This window comes from Polyodon spathula, chromosome 10 (genome assembly GCF_017654505.1).
Source record: "Polyodon spathula isolate WHYD16114869_AA chromosome 10, ASM1765450v1, whole genome shotgun sequence".
Lineage (NCBI taxonomy): Eukaryota > Metazoa > Chordata > Actinopteri > Acipenseriformes > Polyodontidae > Polyodon > Polyodon spathula.
Genome location: NC_054543.1, coordinates 1,721,564 through 1,740,365, shown reverse-complemented (window position 1 = coordinate 1,740,365; position 18,802 = coordinate 1,721,564). Strand labels below are relative to the sequence as shown.

At 37.8% G+C, this 18,802-nt stretch overlaps 1 protein-coding gene across 1 annotated transcript; it reads left to right on the top strand.

Annotated features, from left to right (window-relative positions):
* The first annotated feature begins 1,617 nt into the window (after nt 1–1,617).
* On the top strand, nt 1,618–18,761 carry LOC121321623 (long-chain-fatty-acid--CoA ligase 5-like). The gene is made up of 21 exons (XM_041260627.1): nt 1,618–1,698; nt 3,631–3,734; nt 5,609–5,785; nt 6,165–6,273; nt 6,396–6,460; nt 6,553–6,654; nt 7,334–7,433; nt 7,577–7,755; nt 8,379–8,411; nt 8,504–8,555; nt 8,872–8,945; nt 10,845–10,922; nt 13,031–13,190; nt 13,698–13,819; nt 14,264–14,336; nt 14,962–15,050; nt 15,406–15,522; nt 16,364–16,507; nt 17,433–17,534; nt 17,704–17,775; nt 18,228–18,761. The coding sequence occupies exons 3-21, from the start codon at nt 5,630–5,632 to the stop codon at nt 18,363–18,365; spliced, it is 1,965 nt and encodes a 654-aa protein (XP_041116561.1). The 5' UTR covers nt 1,618–1,698; nt 3,631–3,734; nt 5,609–5,629; the 3' UTR covers nt 18,366–18,761.
* Nucleotides 18,762–18,802: the final 41 nt, after the last annotated feature.

Here is an 18,802-nt window from a genome sequence, read left to right as displayed (position 1 = left end):
TTATTAGTTACAGTAAACGCTAGTGTTACATTTGTTTAAATTGTAATACTGCAAAGTTTGCATGCTTCTAAATTAAGAGTACCAAATACCGAATGCATCTTTTTTTAATTTGTATAAATTTCTCATTTCTGCCCCATTTCCACAGCTTCTCAGAAAAGTGCTTCATTTTAAAAGTCACCTGGTCAGCGAGCAGCATGGAGATAAAAGACAGACTGAATACCATCAGAGAGTACAAAGCCCAAGGGCTCTGGAAATGTGTGGCAATCGAAGCAAAGTGCATTTTCTATCAAGCATAACATCGCTGATTATTGCAGTTCATATTTTATTGGACCCTATTTGGTTCATCAGTCAGATAAAACCTACAGAAATAGTATTCAATCAAAAATCATGTTTTTCAAGACACTGCACAGTTATTTTGCACACATATTTTCAAAAAGTCCTGTCTTTAATCTTATATTGTGTAAAGGAATAAAACTCTGCTACTTTCAGGTAACAACTCACCTTCCTGTGCTGAAGTTCAGGTTCACTCCAATGGTTTAGCTGTGATCAGGCCATGTTTCCTGCCAAACAGCATGTGATTCAATACCAGGGGAGCCTTTGATTTGCTTTAACTTAATGTTGTACTTGAAATGTTCTGTATCTCTCAAATTAAAGAACATGATATTAAATGATATTTAATATAAAATGGGATATGTAAAAATGCTAATAAGCGGTAAGAACAGAATATTCTTCCAACAGCCAAGCTTCACCTGAGACATCATTTTTAATTGAATGTAGCATGTATTGCATTTATAATGTCTTTAATTAACCTCTTGGCACCCTACCATGCAGCAAGCCAGAATGTAAAATTAACTAATAGCCTGTTGTCAATAAAAGATTGTGAAGATTGTCAAGAAGATGTTTAATCAACCAAAATGTATTGACCTTGATCAGAATTGGATTCCACATTTCAGTTACATTTTCCCTGATTACCCAGCCAATTGGTGAGATGAGACTCAAAATTCATTTAATTCAACACATTATGCTCTTCTGACCAGAAATCTATACCATTTCAGTGTGCTAGGGTAGCCTTGATTAAGGCCAGCGTTAGGAATAGACGAGGCAGGAGGCAGGAGATTGCAGTTTGTATTCATTATCTGCATACTTGTATTTAACTATTATTTATACAAACAAAACAGTTAGACAAAATACCAAACCAAAGAGACAACACACCCAAGCTTTGCTATCATGGTGCTAGGACAAAGAGCAGAACCTGTGGCTGTCATTCCTTTCTCAAAATGAAGGAACTGTAGGAGAACGTGCCTGTACTGTGTGGCCAGGGCTAATTGACAATCAACTAATTAGAACCTGGCCACATTCTGCACATGTTTCTGGCAGGGGTGGGGCCTTAGCCCTGCCACATATGGTTAGAATGTACTTACGTATAAATTGCACAGGCCACTGCAAATTTGCATCGCACTTCATAAATAATAATAAAAAATAAAAACAATGTCTGCTATCCTATGACCCTAAACCACTGCTGAGAAATAAAGCATTGCTCAATATAGATGATGCATGTTGACTGATAGCAGCTCAGAGATACAGAGAACACAGTCATGATTTGTTTAAAATGCATTGGTTGAGGAGTGCTGTAGATGTTCTGTTAAACTGGAGTACGTCAAAGCTGAGTAAACTGAAGACAGGAGGTGTGTTTCACAGGTAAGTCTGACTTTGCATTTGTGGTTAGTGTGTTCTGAACAAGGAGAATGCACAGCTGACATTGCATTTAAAGATTATTATTATTTAATTTTTTTAATGGATTAGATACTAGAAGTGCCATCCTTGTCCGTCATTGTATGTCAGTACAAGACAAACATCAGCATGGATATCCTGGGGAATCAGGTTTTCTAAATAGAGTGAGCTTGACGTTTCGTCCTGTTGGTTAATGGTCTGATTAAAGCAATTAGCGCTTTGCTTCAGGTTTGGCTCTGTTCAGGTGTTTATTGTGCTGTGTTTCTTTTAACCTGCCCCAACACATCTTGGCATGTTTAATGAATCAGTGATTAACACCTTGCAATAGTGAAACACCGAAGCAATACGGCACGTCCTAAACAAATCAGAGAACTGTTTGTGCTTTTCTCAAGTCATTCACATTACTGAAGGGGTTTACATATACTGCACACTACTCAGAACTAGTAAAACCATCCACTGATTCACACATTTGCTTTGGTTTCTCAGGAAATGCTTACTCTAAGGTAGGAGTTATTAGTAAGAATTTCAATAGTTGTGGGCTGTTATAATCATTCCTTTATAAAAATGCCCTTTCATTCCAATTGTAACACTCCCTCATTTAGCTGCAATTCTTCAGTCGATACGCTTTGTCACTGATGTCTCACTATTTGCATTTGACTTTTGGCCCAGTTCGATGTCAATAATAATATAAATTCTACCCTGTATTGCTCTCCTGTTTCATGTAAGGCAGTTTTGCACTGGGCACAAGATAATTTTTGAGATGATTGAATTGATTTTTTTCAAAACTGAATTTTCACCAGCTAAATCTAATTGTGTACTTTTGGGTGGGTTTTTTCCCCAAAGTTTATTTCTATGCACTGCACACAGAAACACATGTAATTACACGTGACCTGAGCTAGCTTTGAAGTGGCCTTTGTAACTGACAACACTACAGTCATTTTGCTGCAAACCTTTTCCTGATATTGTGCACATTTTCAGAGTTATGCTAACCTATTTAATGCCCCCTCCTTCAGAACTGGCCTTACTTTATAAAAGATCCTTCAGTGCTTATACAACATGTTATCTATATTGAAATAATAAAAGCATCAGCTACGCGTTAGAGATGGACTTAGACATCAGGCATTGTTTCAGAACACTTGTTTGTTTGCACAGAGAGGGCATTGTCTTTCTTTGAGGCTATGAGTGCAAGTATCTGCTTGGTTTATCTGAAAGTGTTCACTTTCCCTCTGTCACATATAAGACGACTTTCTAGATTCAACACATTGAATGTTTTCCCATTCATTGTGGGTGCCCTTGAGCCGTTCTGATACTTTCAAATGCATGTGGGACTTACTCCAAATACTTGCTCTGTTGACTTCTGCTTGGAAAAGTAATTCTACAAAAAAGAGGATGAATAAACAGTAGTGTGGCTGGTTTCTGATTTGTTTGTATAATTTCTGATTGGAAGTGGGATAAAGCGTCAGTGTTGAAAGTCTGGATGACATAAGGGCAAAGGTTATTAGGCTTAAGGTAAGTCTTTTACAACCTTGACTAGAAAACTTGTTCCCTTGTATATTCTGTATTGTCCCTATTTTATTGCATGTAGATCCATTAACAGTGCATACAGTACTGTATGTCTCATGGAAGGATGTTCTTAACTCAGTTACATTATTAATCATTAATTAACTAATAAAACAGTCTTTAGTTTTATACTCTTACTAAACAGCATTTGAAAGCAACATTGTATTTGCGCAATGTAATGCCACAGTATATATCTTTTAGACTATTGGACTGAAACCAGGCCCATTATTTACAATAACTGAGGAGGTGTTACCTTTGAAACTAGCGCTAGTCACGGTTCAAAAGGTTACCTGGGATTGTATGAAAGCTGTGGTGTGTCTGTCTAACAACGCATTTCAGGTGTGGAGATACTGTGTGAAGGAGGTATGCACCAGCCCAGCACGCGGTGCTCCGAATAGCAGCAGAAAACAGAGAGAGGCTCGGAATCAAAGAAGTTATCAAGGGTATGCAAACACTTTCTTATCTGTCAGGAGCTTACTAGAATGCTTTAAGAAGCTGTCAAGGGTACACAGACACTTTCCTATTTGTTCCTTACTAAAATGCTTTTCAGACTTTGCCACATTTGGCACAAAGCTTTATTAAGTGTGCATCTGCAACAGTTTGTTTGTTTTTTAACTCTGTAAATGCAATGATCGATGTACATTTGCAGAGCATGTGTTTGCAAATGCTGTTGCCAGACCGGAGCACACACTGTATAAAGACACAATTAAATACAGTACAGTATGTACGAATGATCCCAGCATCACTATGAGATGTTTCCTGAAAGAGGCTTTACTGCTAATCATTAATTTTAGCATTTTGACAGCATTTAATGAGAAAGCACAATACATCTGAGCAAAGAACAATGTAGATATTGCAGTTATGAGGCTGTACTTACAGGTAGATACTATGCAGTTAAATAACCTTTAAACTAATACAGCATTTATTTGTCCTAATTTAGATGTGGTCAAACTAACATTCTTCCAGACCATTTTAAATGTATGTGTCTACGTATGTATGCATGTATGTACTGTGGCAAAGAGGGATATTCTTTCCGGGACCTTTAACACTGTCTTCTAGTAAGAATGAAGTACTCTCACAACAAAGAGATAAGGTGTAAACAGGGCGGTGCCTGTATCATTATTTAACACAAAACAAAGCAAAAACCTAACTCCATCAAGGATTGCTTACTAAACTTTTCCCAAGTCATAACTGCTCAACTGAACAGCTGAGCTGCTTACCAGTCACCTTAACCAATACTTTCCAAGCATTACACACACACCTTTCTTTCAATCAATCAATTTTTAAGGGTCCGCACAGGTTTTAGCCTGAACACAGACCCAGCCCGAACATTTTGACCTGCTACATATACACCTGCTTAACTACTGGCAGGAGTTTCTAATTAAATTCGAGCTGGGTTTAATTCATGCTGGCTCACTCCTGTGTCAGTCCGTTAGAATTTGCAAAGCAAAGCCCACTGTTTGTGACAATAGTGGCTAGTGTTTCAACCTCTGGATTGCAGGGGTTCCAATTGAAGTGCATTTCCATGGGGCAAGTCTTTGAACATTTAACTTGACTGCTCCTGGGCAGTTAGACACTTCAGAAAGTCTACTGCAGTAGGGTGGCTTTGCCTGCACGTCACTATAAAGAAAGACGAGCAACTGCATTCAGCACAAACTGTACAGATTTAGTCGATTCATTTAGGTCACAGGCGTGCCCAAAGTTGACCCACTTTACAGGCCATTTCATCACTGCTTCAAATACGTTTTGTGGGTGAGAGTTGATGACCTTCTGAATCATGCTGCAGCATTTGTTCTTGGCCATACAAATGTGCATAAAAGATCATTGGCAATGTGTAACTTTAAGGAGACTTTGCCGAACGTGTCCTGTTGGGTTTATAAATGTTTGTATGGCACAATATAAAGATAGTAGTATCAGTAACTTGTAAAATAATCTGTGAATTAATAATATTATTTGGATTTGTTTGGAGTTGTGTATGTTCTATGAGATTATAAAGAGACAGGTTGAGCCACAATGTGTTGAAATTGCACTTGAATATTGCACAATACCATTCACTATCATATAAAATAACACTTCATAAATTAGATCGTAGTGCTTACAAATACATATTGTACGTTACAGTAAAGTATGTAGAAATATTTTATGAATTACACATTATGACAAAAAAACATGCTTACATATAAAATGTTTACACCAGTATAAGTACCACCATGACAGTGTCATAAATACCCCCTTTTTTGTGTTTTAATTTTCTACTGGTGTACAATTGAAGATCAAGAACATTCAATTCACGTTAGTTTTTTTTTTTTTTTTTCAGGTTTGGATTCAAATTATTACGATGAACTGTATTCTGCAGTTTTTATTTTCCCCGCTCCCCACTCCTGCCATTATTGGGCTCTTCACATTTGGGGCTGGTGTCCTGTGCTGGCTGATAACCCGACCCAAGCCTATCATACCTCCAGTAGACCTTAATAAGCAGACAGTGGGAACCAAGGTACTGAAGAAGTGCAGTATATAGAGTTGTTGTTTTTCTTATGATACTATGTACTCCATAGCTTTACAATGTCAAGTCCTTAATGCCATATTTAGCATATGCTAAGTGGTAAATGTACCCATTCTATTATAACATTAACACTATTAGCTATATCCTTTATTACCTATATAATCTTTTAATGCACCTATCAATAAGGAGGTGGTCGTAGGTACTGACGAGTGCTTATTTGGCAACTGGTTGATGACTATTTAAATCACAATGAAAAAAAGAAAGTGTTGAATAAAAGCACCTGGAAAAGCTAGTGAAAATGTGTATGGTTGCAAGTGAATGTTGGAATTTGCATTACTCTTATTTCATGTTTCTTTCTGTTCATAATTAGGATGGTGCAAGAAGAAGTGCTCTGCTTAGGGATGATACACTCATGTCATATTATTATGATGATGCCAGGACGCTATATGATGGTTTCCAGAGGGGACTACAAGTGTCTGGTAATAACCATTTTCAAAAAGCATAGTTTCCTAATTGAAAAAGAAAAGGCAAGGAAACTTACCCACAGTATTTTCATGGACTTTAAAACACCCGTTTTATTCTTCTTCTTTTTTTTTTTTAGGGGATGGACCTTGTTTAGGCTACAGAAAACCAAACCAGCCTTACCAGTGGCTGTCATACAAACAGGTAACTCCCTTTAGACTTGCACAAGAGAAGGATGCATCCCATAGTCCTGTGAAGGTTTCACTTGACATGATGTTTTGCTGTGCAATGAGCAGGTGTCTGACAGAGCTGAATACCTGGGCTCTGCGCTGATACACAGAGGACTGAAAGCATCTCCTGAACAACTTGTTGGCATATTTGCTCAGAACAGGCCTGAGGTAAAGTACCAAATAAAGAACTGAAAGATCATATTTATATTCACATGGGTTTTAACATTTCAAATCTTAAAAAGATATGCACTGCGCTGTTGTCGCCTGACTTTAAACACCTACTGTTTTTTACGAAGAGAAAGCAGCTTCACATTTCATAGCTTCACCCTTCACATATATTCATACTTTCATATTGTATGGTGTTTGCAGTCATTCTGTGCGGTTATGTTCTGGGGTCTGTTTCTTCAATACTGGGGCATTAACATTTTAAAAGGCAGAGCTGCCTTTTACCTGGCTTTGAGCCTGCCTGGAGATGCCTAAGTCTGGAATGAACAGCCTTCCTTGTTCAGTTGAAATCACGTGACCATGTAATCATCCCACTACTTTCTCTGCCTATGTACACACAGTACATGTAGAGTAGTGGGGACTGGCATCTTTATGGGGTTTGACAAGGCTGTGATTCTAATAATAGTTAATAGTGTTTTTGCTTTGAATAAATACCATAAATACTGCACAGAGGGGTGTGATACTTCACACATCAAACTGCAGTTCTATGCAGCTGTTTAAGCAACATACTCACAAGACCGTTATGATGTATAGCTGGACGTCAGTTCTTAACTGCCCTGCCAACAGTAAGCAGATGGTGACAGATAATGATTAGGAATTAATGCTGTTTTTCATTCTCCAGTGGATTATTGCTGAGTACGCCTGTTATACCTACTCCATGGTGGTTGTTCCACTGTACGACACACTAGGACCTGAAGCTCTCGTATTTATAATTAACAAAGGTAAAACACAAAACATGCACCATATCTTATAGCATGGATCTTCTACCCCCTTTGCTATTGCATTGCACTTGAAATATTATTTTAGCAATTGAGTTAGGAGGATTTTTAAAATTGTGTTTGTATTTTATTTATATTTTTTTCAGCTGATTTATCAACAGTTATATGTGACAGACCTGACAGGGCCCATGTGCTCCTGAGTAACTGTGAGAAAAGCCTGACGCCAGTCCTCAACACTATCATCCTCATGGATCCATTCAACACTGAGCTCAAGGAAAGAGGGGCAAAGTGTGGAGTTGAAATCCTGTCTCTGCAGGAAGCTGAGGTAAAACCAAGTGACTGAGTTACATTTGAAACTGGAAACTGGAAGCAGGAACACGCTGTACTATTATATCTCCTGCCAGTAAACAGGAGGAGAGTCAGGGACACAATAGAGTGAATCGTCATTGGATTCAGTTATCATCAGACTGAGACCATTCATCCTTCAAGTTTACAAACACTGGATATGGACCATAATAATAGTTCATTCACATATGAATAAGTGCACTGCAATGGTTTCTTTACTTGGATGTTTTTTTATAGTCCTGTATTATAAATGATACAGTGTACACTGTTGTATACTCTAAAGACATAGGGATACTGGTAGTATAGTATTTTGGTAATGTCATTAACTCTCACATAGATTTATTTAAGGTCGTTTTCGGTGACAAACCCTTTTGACCTGAGCTGTAATTTGAAAGTATGATAACAATAAGCAATCTTCCAGTGTGTTGCTTTGGCATCAACATGTGAGCAGCAGCATAATCCTGTCTGTAATGACATCCCCAAGGTTCACTCCTTTTTACATTTACAATATAAAGACACCTGGCATAGGGAAAGTTTCTAAGCTATTTTTAAGCAATTTTACTGAATATTACTGTTTCTTATCATTTTTGTCATGTGTTTTAGGTTTTAGGCAAAGAAAACTGGAGAAAACCAATTGTAAGTAATGTTGTTGCAGTCTTACATTTAATTAGCAGTAAGCTGTTGCAGGAGCGGTTACTGTTTCTAGCAGAAATGCTTTATCTCCACAGCTGCCTCAACCAGAGGATCTCAGCGTCGTGTGCTTCACGAGTGGAACCACAGGTGGGGATGTTGTTATTACCTTGTTTGAATCCCAGCTTGTCTGGAATTTCACTGTGTTGGCATCACTAGGCTCTTTTAAAGAAGGGTCTGCACTGCTTCAGAAGTATCGTAGATCGTGCAACTAATACTCTTGACAAATGGTTTGGGTATTTTGAATAATTGTTAGTGGATTTTTTGTAAAAAAAAAAAAAGAAAAAGTGAAATTTCACAGAAACACATTTTGCTTTGTCTTAAGCAATATTATAGCTTCTGGTACCTAGAAAATCAGATGAGCAACATATATTTCATCTAACCGCTATATCTGATCTCTTGTTAGGTGATCCTAAAGGAGCGATGTTGACCCATGAAAATGTAATAGCAGATGCTGCTGCTTTTATTAAAAGCTTTGAGGTTGGTTCAGATTTTTAAAAAGTTTTAATAAAGAGTTTAATTCTTAATAGCATTGACACCTTGGTTTGCTTTTTTTTTTTTTTTTTTTTTTTTGTTATGACAGAAAGCAGAAATCAGTTGAAAATGTCTCCATGACAAGCTATGTTAACAGCCACAAGCCTGCGGATATTTATAAAGCAATCATTAACCAATTCAAATATTGTAAAGGCTCAATAAGTCTCCTGATAATACTGAAGTATGCAGTGTTGATACAGCAATTCTATAGTTACTCATACTTACTAGCCCAGGCCCACACTGGTGCATGCAAAGCAGTATAACAAGACACACCCTCACTCCAGCCTTTTCAGCAGGCTATACAATCAAGACACACCCTCACTCCAGCCTTTTCAGCAGGCTATACAATCAAGACACACCCTCACTCCAGCCTTTTCAGCAAGCTATACAATCAAGACACACCCTCACTCCAGCCTTTTCACAGGACACACGATCAAAACACACCCTCACTCCAGAGCCTTTTCACAGGACACACGATCAAGACACCCTCACTCCAGAGCCTTTTCACAGGACACACGATCAAAGCACACCCTCACTCCAGAGCCTTTTCACAGGATACACGATCAAGACACCCTCACTCCAGAGCCTTTTCACAGGACACACGATCAAAACACACCCTCACTCCAGAGCCTTTTCACAGGACACACGATCAAAACACACCCTCACTCCAGAGCCTTTTCACAGGACACACGATCAAAACACACCCTCACTCCAGAGCCTTTTCACAGGACACACGATCAAAACACACCTTCACTCCAGAGCCTTTTCACAGGACACACGATCAAAACACACCCTCACTCCAGCCTTTTCACAGGACACACGATCAAGACACCTTCACTCCAGAGCCTTTTCACAGGACACACGATCAAAACACACCCTCACTCCAGAGCCTTTTCACAGGACACACGATCAAAACACACCCTCACTCCAGAGCCTTTTCACAGGACACACGATCAAAACACACCCTCACTCCAGAGCCTTTTCACAGGACACACGATCAAAACACACCCTCACTCCAGAGCCTTTTCACAGGACACACGATCAAAACACACCCTCACTCCAGAGCCTTTTCACAGGATACACGATCAAAACACACCCTCACTCCAGAGCCTTTTCACAGGACACACGATCAAAACACACCCTCACTCCAGAGCCTTTTCACAGGACACACGATCAAGACACCCTCACTCCAGAGCCTTTTCACAGGACACACGATCAAAACACACCCTCACTCCAGAGCCTTTTCACAGGACACACGATCAAAACACACCCTCACTCCAGAGCCTTTTCACAGGACACACGATCAAGACACCCTCACTCCAGAGCCTTTTCACAGGACACACGATCAAAACACACCCTCACTCCAGAGCCTTTTCACAGGACACACGATCAAAACACACCCTCACTCCAGAGCCTTTTCACAGGACACACGATCAAAACACACCCTCACTCCAGAGCCTTTTCACAGGACACACAATCAAAACACATCCTCACTCCAGAGCCTTTTCACAGGATACACGATCAAGACACACCCTCACTCCAGAGCCTTTTCACAGGACACACGATCAAAACACACCCTCACTCCAGAGCCTTTTCACAGGATACACAATTGTATTACCATAAAGAATTTCAATGAAACTGGAATAACACTGCAGTTACAATGCAATGGCTCTGTACAAAGTGGCAATAGCAGCACTAATTCATGTTTGTAGAATTAACATTTTCAACCAACAATAAAGAGATTGCAAATAATAATAATAATAATAATAATAATAATAATAAAATAATAATATAATAATAATAATCTTTCCTTTGCAACTGAATCTCAATGTGTTTTCCTCACAGAGCACTTTTGGCCCGGTGCCTGAAGACATCTCTATCTCATTCCTACCCCTTGCACACATGTTTGAGAGGGTTGTTCAGGTAAGATTGAGGAAGGATGATGATGTAAATTACACAGAATGGCCTGCCTGGATCCTGTGGTACACACAGAACACAAGATTCCAGACTGTAAACTGTGGTGTTTCTACCACATGGGCTTAGTTCAGTTTTCTTGTATTGTGTGTTGTTTCTAAAGGACTGTAGTTTTTTTTTTCTCTGCAGTATCTCTCATCATTATAAGACAGATTTAGAATATTTTTTTCAGACCATAAAGCCAGAAAAAAAGATAACAAGAGTTTATTTTTTGTTTGTTTTGTCTTTTTAATGAAGCATAACATTTGTTTTTTTCAAATTTTTTCTGATTTAAGCAGCAATGTAATTGCACTCTCAATTAGCTATGTTGTTAATTGAAAACTGATTCTGTTCAGGGCCACAGCTGTGTATCTCTAATACTGTGCATGATTAACCCAGAGTATGTGCTATGCTTGCCTTAATAGCTCAGCACTGGGCATTCCCACTCCCTGAGCTGCAGTCTAACCTTACTTTCATATAGCTTACAGAACACAAATGTGAGGTCTGACCCACTGTAGTCAGGAATCAGTGCCACTGGCTACATAAATTGTTTACTGCAAGGGAAGGGAGGCTCGCCTTCACAGATCCACCAGCTAGTTAAAAATGTCTTTATATATATATTTCTCAAACAAAGAATTTTAGGAAAAAATCTTTTATAGGAAAAGCTTTGCTTTGTGGATGAAGAAACGAGTTACAAGAAATAGATGTCTACAATGATTTATTTTGCAATTTTTTTGATTTTTTGCAAAACTCAGAAGATGCTAATTCAAAAGTATTCATACCCTTTGATGCTATGATTGTTTACATGGTACTAGACATTTCGATATGATAATGCAGAACCTAATTCTAGAAAAGTCTAGAAAATGCTGGATTGTAGATGAACATCCTTAGCGTGTATAAAAGGGTTAGGCATAGGATGATTGCTGTCATTACCAATAAGTCAATATGGGAAAAAGCAAAGAGCTATCTGAAGACCTTAGGCAGACAATTATTTAATGTTATAAAGCTGGAGAAGGATACAAGAAGATTTCCAAGCATTTGAGTATCCCAATTTCAAATATTGTTTCTATTATCAAGAAGAAGGAAAAAGCCACACTTAGGAAAATATCAATCGCTTAGTGTTTGCAAAATGGCATTTGAATGATGAAACAAAAATTGAGCTATTTGGTCACTCTGATAGTCGTTACGTTTGGAGAAAGTCTGATGGGGCATGCAAAGAAAAGAACACCATGCCTACTGTCAAGCATGGAGGTAGTAATATCCTTCTATGGGACTGTTTTTGGCACAGGAAATTGAGTTCCAATATAAGGTAAAATGGATTCCATAGCATAGCAAAATATATAGGCCAATCATCTGAAACCCTCTGCTACAAAACTTAAAGCTCAACTGGACGTTCCAACACAACAACAATCCAAAGCACACATCAAAATCTACTTCAGAATGGTTACAGAAGAATAAAATCAAGGTTCTGGAATGGTCTAGTCAAAGTCCTGATCTAAATCCGATTGGGAATCTTTGGTACGAGTTGAAGAAGGCTGTGCACAAGAGAAGCTCTCAGAATTTGAATGAACTGGAACAATTGTGCATTGAAGAATGGTCATCATGCCAAAAGCTCACTGACAAATATCATAATCACTTAAAAGCGGTTATTATTGTTAAAGGTGCCTCAACTAGCTCTTAATTTAATTGTCCTTGTCAGGGTATGAATACTTTTGAATTTGCATTCTTGGATTTTTACTTTAAAAAAAATTGCTGAAATAAATCATTGCAGACATCCATTGCTTGTGACTTTTGCTACAAAATATTTGTTTTCGAAAATGTTCTCAAAATTATATGTTTCCATTGGGGTATGTAAACTTTTGACTACAACTGTGTGTGTGTGTGTGTGTGTATATATATATATATATATTTATATATATACATTTTGGGGTTTAATATCCATAGAGGAACTCCAAAACATTTTATTAAATGACTGTATTCCTTGCTAATATTAGCATTAAGCTCATGAGTATTTAAATGATGTATTGTCTGTGTATATCTTGACTGATGTATTAATGGTTTATGTTTCCTCTCTACAGACTGTAATGTACAACAGTGGGGCCAGGGTGGGGTTCTTCCAGGGGGATATCCGACTGCTGCCCGATGACATGAAAGCCCTGCGGCCTACAGTTTTCCCAGTGGTGCCGCGCCTGCTCAACAGGGTCTATGACAAGGTGCATTTCACCAGTTTTAAGACGAGTTAACATCTGGGGGGTTTTGGGCTACAAATGAACGCTGTGAACTGCTTTTAATGTTTTTTTGTTTTTTTGGGGTTTTTTTTTCAGGCGAGAATTCAATTTGTTTAAAAAAAAGTATAAATTTTAATAATAGAAAAAAAAAGGTTCCATCCCTAGAGTTTCACTTTACCTCTGGTTAAATTACTGATGACTTGAAACGACATTTCTATCTTTTAAACAGCGTGAAACTCAGCAATTTGTGAACTAGTACGTCTTTACATGTCGTAAACCCTGTTAAGAGATCCATAATAAAGGTGGATTTCAGGTCCATACTACCTTGCACCTTACTAGCCATGTACTGTTGACACGGTCGATACAGATTCACAGACAATCGAGTAGGAGTCATTCATAATAGGTTTACCCATACCAGATTTTCCCTAGACTTGGTAACCTATTATCCTTTTACATTCCACCTACAAGTTTAAAAAATGATGTTTATTTTACATGTTTTTCCCCTCCAGTTAAAAAGTTTTAACAGTCCTGTTCTCTCTAAAGGGAACCATGGGTGGACGTGTTCGTGTGATGGTCACTGGGGCAGCTCCGATCTCTCCAACTGTTCTCAACTTTCTCAGAGCAGCCCTTGGATGTCCGGTAATTTATGGATTATATTAAAATATACATTCAAGTTCAAACCACTTCATTCATTTCTTTGCATATTTATAAATTTAGATATAAATATGAACGCTTATGCAACCGGGCGGAGGCTAGGTGCAAACCATCGACCCCGTGGACCGCGAGCGAGCGTCTTTGCCACAATGCACAAGAGCCAGACTTGTCTACATTCGCGGTTTTAGGACAGAATCGGCCAAGGCAGTGTATCACTCTACACTGCCCGTTACTCTTACACAGCACACCTAATAACAGAATATTTATAAATCCTGCAATTAAACATTTGTACTAAAATGTAACTTTGTTTATCTCTAAGAACGAAGATACTCTTATCTCTGTGAAGTGAGACGATAATAATTATAATAAAGCTAATAAGACATTGGCTGTCACTCCTTTAAGTACAAATGTATTATTTTGCCCTTTCAGATTTTTGAGGCTTATGGACAGACTGAGTGCACAGCTGGGTGCACCTTTTCCATGCCTGGGGACTGGACATCAGGTAGAGTCACAGCATGAATTGCTGTCATATGGTTTCCTTATCATCCTATTTGTGTATATGTGTGCTTCAGGTGATCACATGCTGCAATGTGAGAGTGCAATTCACTGCAGGGACTTGGTAAAGCACTTCACAACCTGGAAAACACTGACGGGCTTTCGAAGAAACAATCAACAAAAATATATCGATTTTTTTTTTCAGAACCCTGTATTACGTAGAGACCTCGTCATTTCATCTAGAGGACATTCATTCTCCCCTGTTCTCAAGTTTGGCACTTAAATAGTAGTCTCTTTCCACTGAACTGTTCCCTCAAACAGTCTCAGTCATTCATTTCGGATGTACAGCAATACTGCATCATGATTACATGTACAGACGTGGTCATGCTGTTTAATAAGCCTGTAAAATGTCACCCCTCTTAAATGTGTGTAATTGCTGTACTATGCTTTTTTTATTGGCTTTAGTGCTTTAAGGTTTCAGAGTATCTCAATGGTGAGAAAATGGCTATTTGTATACATTGAACTTTTTAATTTACTAATTCATTATGTTGTAGTGTGTCCATTCCAAATAAGACACAAATACTTGTTAGTAAGGACCCAAAAATGTCATTATTTTTTATTTTTTTTTACAGGCCATGTTGGCCCACCAGTTACATGCAACATAGTAAAACTGTCCAACGTTGAAGAAATGAACTATTTTGCTTCTAATGGAGAAGGAGAGGTAAGAGAGCTAGCGCATCCCATTTTTAAGAAAACAATACATTTACCAGAAAGGTGGAGGAAAAGAAACAAATAGAAATTTCCCATATAAATTATTTTCAAATAAAAATGCATAACTTTTTATAAAATTCTGTAGTGTTTCCAAAGTGTTTTGGGAGAAAACTAAAAACACTGGTACTATACAGTACATCTGCCTGTGCTTTCAGTGCCTTAAGCGAACATTACACATTTATGATGAACTTGCTCAGCAAGAAGCCTATCAATGTTTATAACAAAACAAACAGGCACATTTTAACAATGTGAAGATGCTATAAAAGGGATAAAGGCTTTAAGGTATCTCTTATTCTTTTTCTTAGGTCTGTATAAAAGGCAAAAATGTATTCAAGGGATATCTGAAAGATCCAGAGAAAACAATGGAAGCTCTTGATGAGAACGGATGGTTACACACCGGTGATATTGGAAAGTGGCTGCCAGTAAGTTTGTCTCCTTTACCAAATTCATGGACATTTTCTCTATAGTTAGCCTAACTAATATCCAATGTCTTATAGTAATTCATTCAAAAGTAATAATTTACAGTATGAGCACTGTATATATCATTGTACAACCCATTCCACACTTATTTATAATAACCCTTAACCTACCTTTTCTGTATATTGTAGTAATGTCATATGGATAGCATTAACAACCCTTATGCAATGCCCGCGAGGTTGATTAGGGCATTGTTAATACATTTGCTGGTATCATTTCTTATTGAGCCTATTGGAAAAGCATTCTGCTGAGGCCTTGTTGACTTAATTAACAGATGTCTGCCAGGGAAGTCTTTCATTAGCCTGCATAGAGCTGCATAACAGATATGAAGGTTTGCTTGCCAACCAGGCCTTGGTTTTTATTTTAAAATCCCCAAAGTAAATCTTTTATGTGGCTTTCTCCAAATACAATTTTCATGATCTGTGTTGTGGGTTAGGTCTTAGCATAAACAGAACAGTCACCATGAAACAAAGAATTTGTATACAATCTTCATATAGCACCTTTCATAGTGGACCATCATCCCAAAGAGCTTTACAAGATATGAGACTAGGGTGTGTGAACTATGCATCAGCTGCAGGGTCACTTACAACAACGTCTCACCCAAAAGACAGAGCACAAGGAGGTTAAGTGACTTGCTCAGGGTCACAAGTCAGTGGCTGAGCTGGGATTTGAACTGGGGACCTCCTGCTTACAAGCCCGTTTCTTTAAATGCTGGACCACACAGCCTCCTTATCTATCTATCTATCTATCTATATCTATATCTATATATTCATTCATTCTTTTTAGAGTGGCGTTCTTAAGATTATTGACAGAAAGAAGAACATCTTCAAATTGGCACAAGGAGAATACATTGCTCCTGAAAAGATTGAGAACGTGTATGTGAGAAGTGGCCCTGTAGCTCAAGTGTTTGTGCATGGAGACAGCTTGAAGGTAAGCCACAGCCGTACTCATCATTTATAATGTAAGCCAATACCAAAGAAGGGCTCTTATTACTTTAACACTTCTAATATGTGTTTATTTGTGAAACAATAATTGCCCTATAAAAAGAATAATTTAAACATTTCCTTTTAGTTTTTAGATGAACTAAATAATCCATAACCTTTTTTTCAAGTAGCAGCACATTAATAGTATGTGTCCAGTTATCATGCCTCTTCATTTAATTACATTTACTAGCTGCTGTAAATAACCAAGGCATTAAAAGCATTCCTTATCTTTTAGTAGTATTTTAGTTTTACTGTGTCTGGGGGTATTTTGGGATAAGTAATACCACATTCATACAACAGTACGGTACCAAGACAATGCTGAGAAAATGATTATTTTACATCCACACAACAAATCTGTTAGTTTTCGAGAATCTACGTCATTCTGATTTCAGAATGCATGTAAATCCAGCTTTCAAACATATTTATTCTGATTGAGTTTTCTAATATCATCCCCGAGTTGTGTTTTACCATCAAGTGTTGTCATAAAACGTAACATGGCCTGATGTTGCCTGAAATGTGGATATGTACTAGAACCATGTCCAGAAGCCCATATTGATTTTGTTTAAAAAACAGAAATAGTTGATATTTACTGCAACCACAGATAAGGTTTTGATCCTCCATGCCTCTTGCCAGCAGAAATATTTTGCCACTTTGTTACGAGAGATTTTTTATTTTAGAATGAACGTATTGTTATTCATACCCCTACTCCTTGGTATTATACTGCATCTGCATTAATAAAATAGATAGTTAGGTGGTTAGCAATACCTTTTGATATATTAATAGCATTTAGTTCCAGCAGTAGACACGAGTATATCCATCGTTTTAGTGCAGGCTGACCTCCATGTGGCATTAACAATAATGTTCTTTTCCAGTCTTGCTTGGTGGGTATTGTGGTACCTGATCCAGAGGTGCTTCCAGATTTTGCTGCCAAAAGAGGAATTAAAGGATCTTTTGAAGACCTCTGTAAGAATAATGTAAGTTTCATATTTCTAAACAGTATGCAGTGTGCCTCAAAATAAATGAGTACAAGTTGAAGAATGCAATATTGTGCTTTGAATAAAAGGCTGTATAAATATTATTTGGCAAAACACTTCAGCAAAACTAATTCTGTCATTTTTATGAATGTTTATATTTGCTGCACAGGACATTAAGAAAGCGATCCAAGAAGATATGTTGAAGTTGGGAAAAGAGTCGGGGCTTCATTCTTTTGAGCAGGTACTGTAAGGAACTATGCTTTGTACCAAGAAGTTACAGCCTGGAATTGTGTGTCCTATCAGTTGTATACCACGAATGATGAATGCATGAGCATACATATACTGATAGAACACAAGATTAAAGACTGCTTTTGTTCAGTTTTCTTAAAATATATTCCTGTATAATATATTTATTCCTCTGTGTTATCAAATTACTATTTATTCCTCTGTGTTATCCTTCCACAGTAAAACAGATTCAGGCAAAATGCACACCACCACAGTACAATGTCAGCAACAGATGTGTGATAGATTTGCCTCCTTAGTTTAATTGTGATGACAAAAGTAAGATTTTAGTACCTGTATAAAATATCGCTCAATGGATCCGACATCATCTAGTTCAGTAGAATATTTCTATCGGTCTATGTTACTGTAACTGCCTTTGACACCAAGATCTTTCTCTTTCCTCCTTTTAAGATTAAGAACCTACATCTCCACCCAGAACAGTTTACCATTGAAAATGGACTACTGACCCCAACTCTGAAGGCAAAAAGAGCAGAGCTAACCAAAGTCTTCAAAGCTGAAATCGAGAAGCTCTATGTATCACTGCAGTGAACATTGTACCTGACGCAGGGTCAGTTTTGTTTCACATATGGACTCTTGTGCCTCACTGATCCACAGAGTGAAAGTGTGTGAAAGAGCTGCACTGTGGACTGCCAAAGGAAAGCTATTCAATAGGCTCCTCTTTGTAGCTCAGTGAAAGCTGCACAATCATGCACTGTAGATTTACATATATACTGCACACGTGATATTTTCACCAACAGTTCTAAAGATGACAACCATCAGGCGTATTTGAAAACATCATTAAACATCATATTATAAACAAAGTATTTTTTAAATTGTATTCCAATTTGCAAACAATATATATATACCCGTTCACAACAGTCAGTGTACCATATCCGGATGCAGCTGTGCTATAAAAGATCCCAAACAACCAATACAAGTATCACATTTGTAGGGATTTTTTTTTTTTTTTGTAATATTGTTTAATA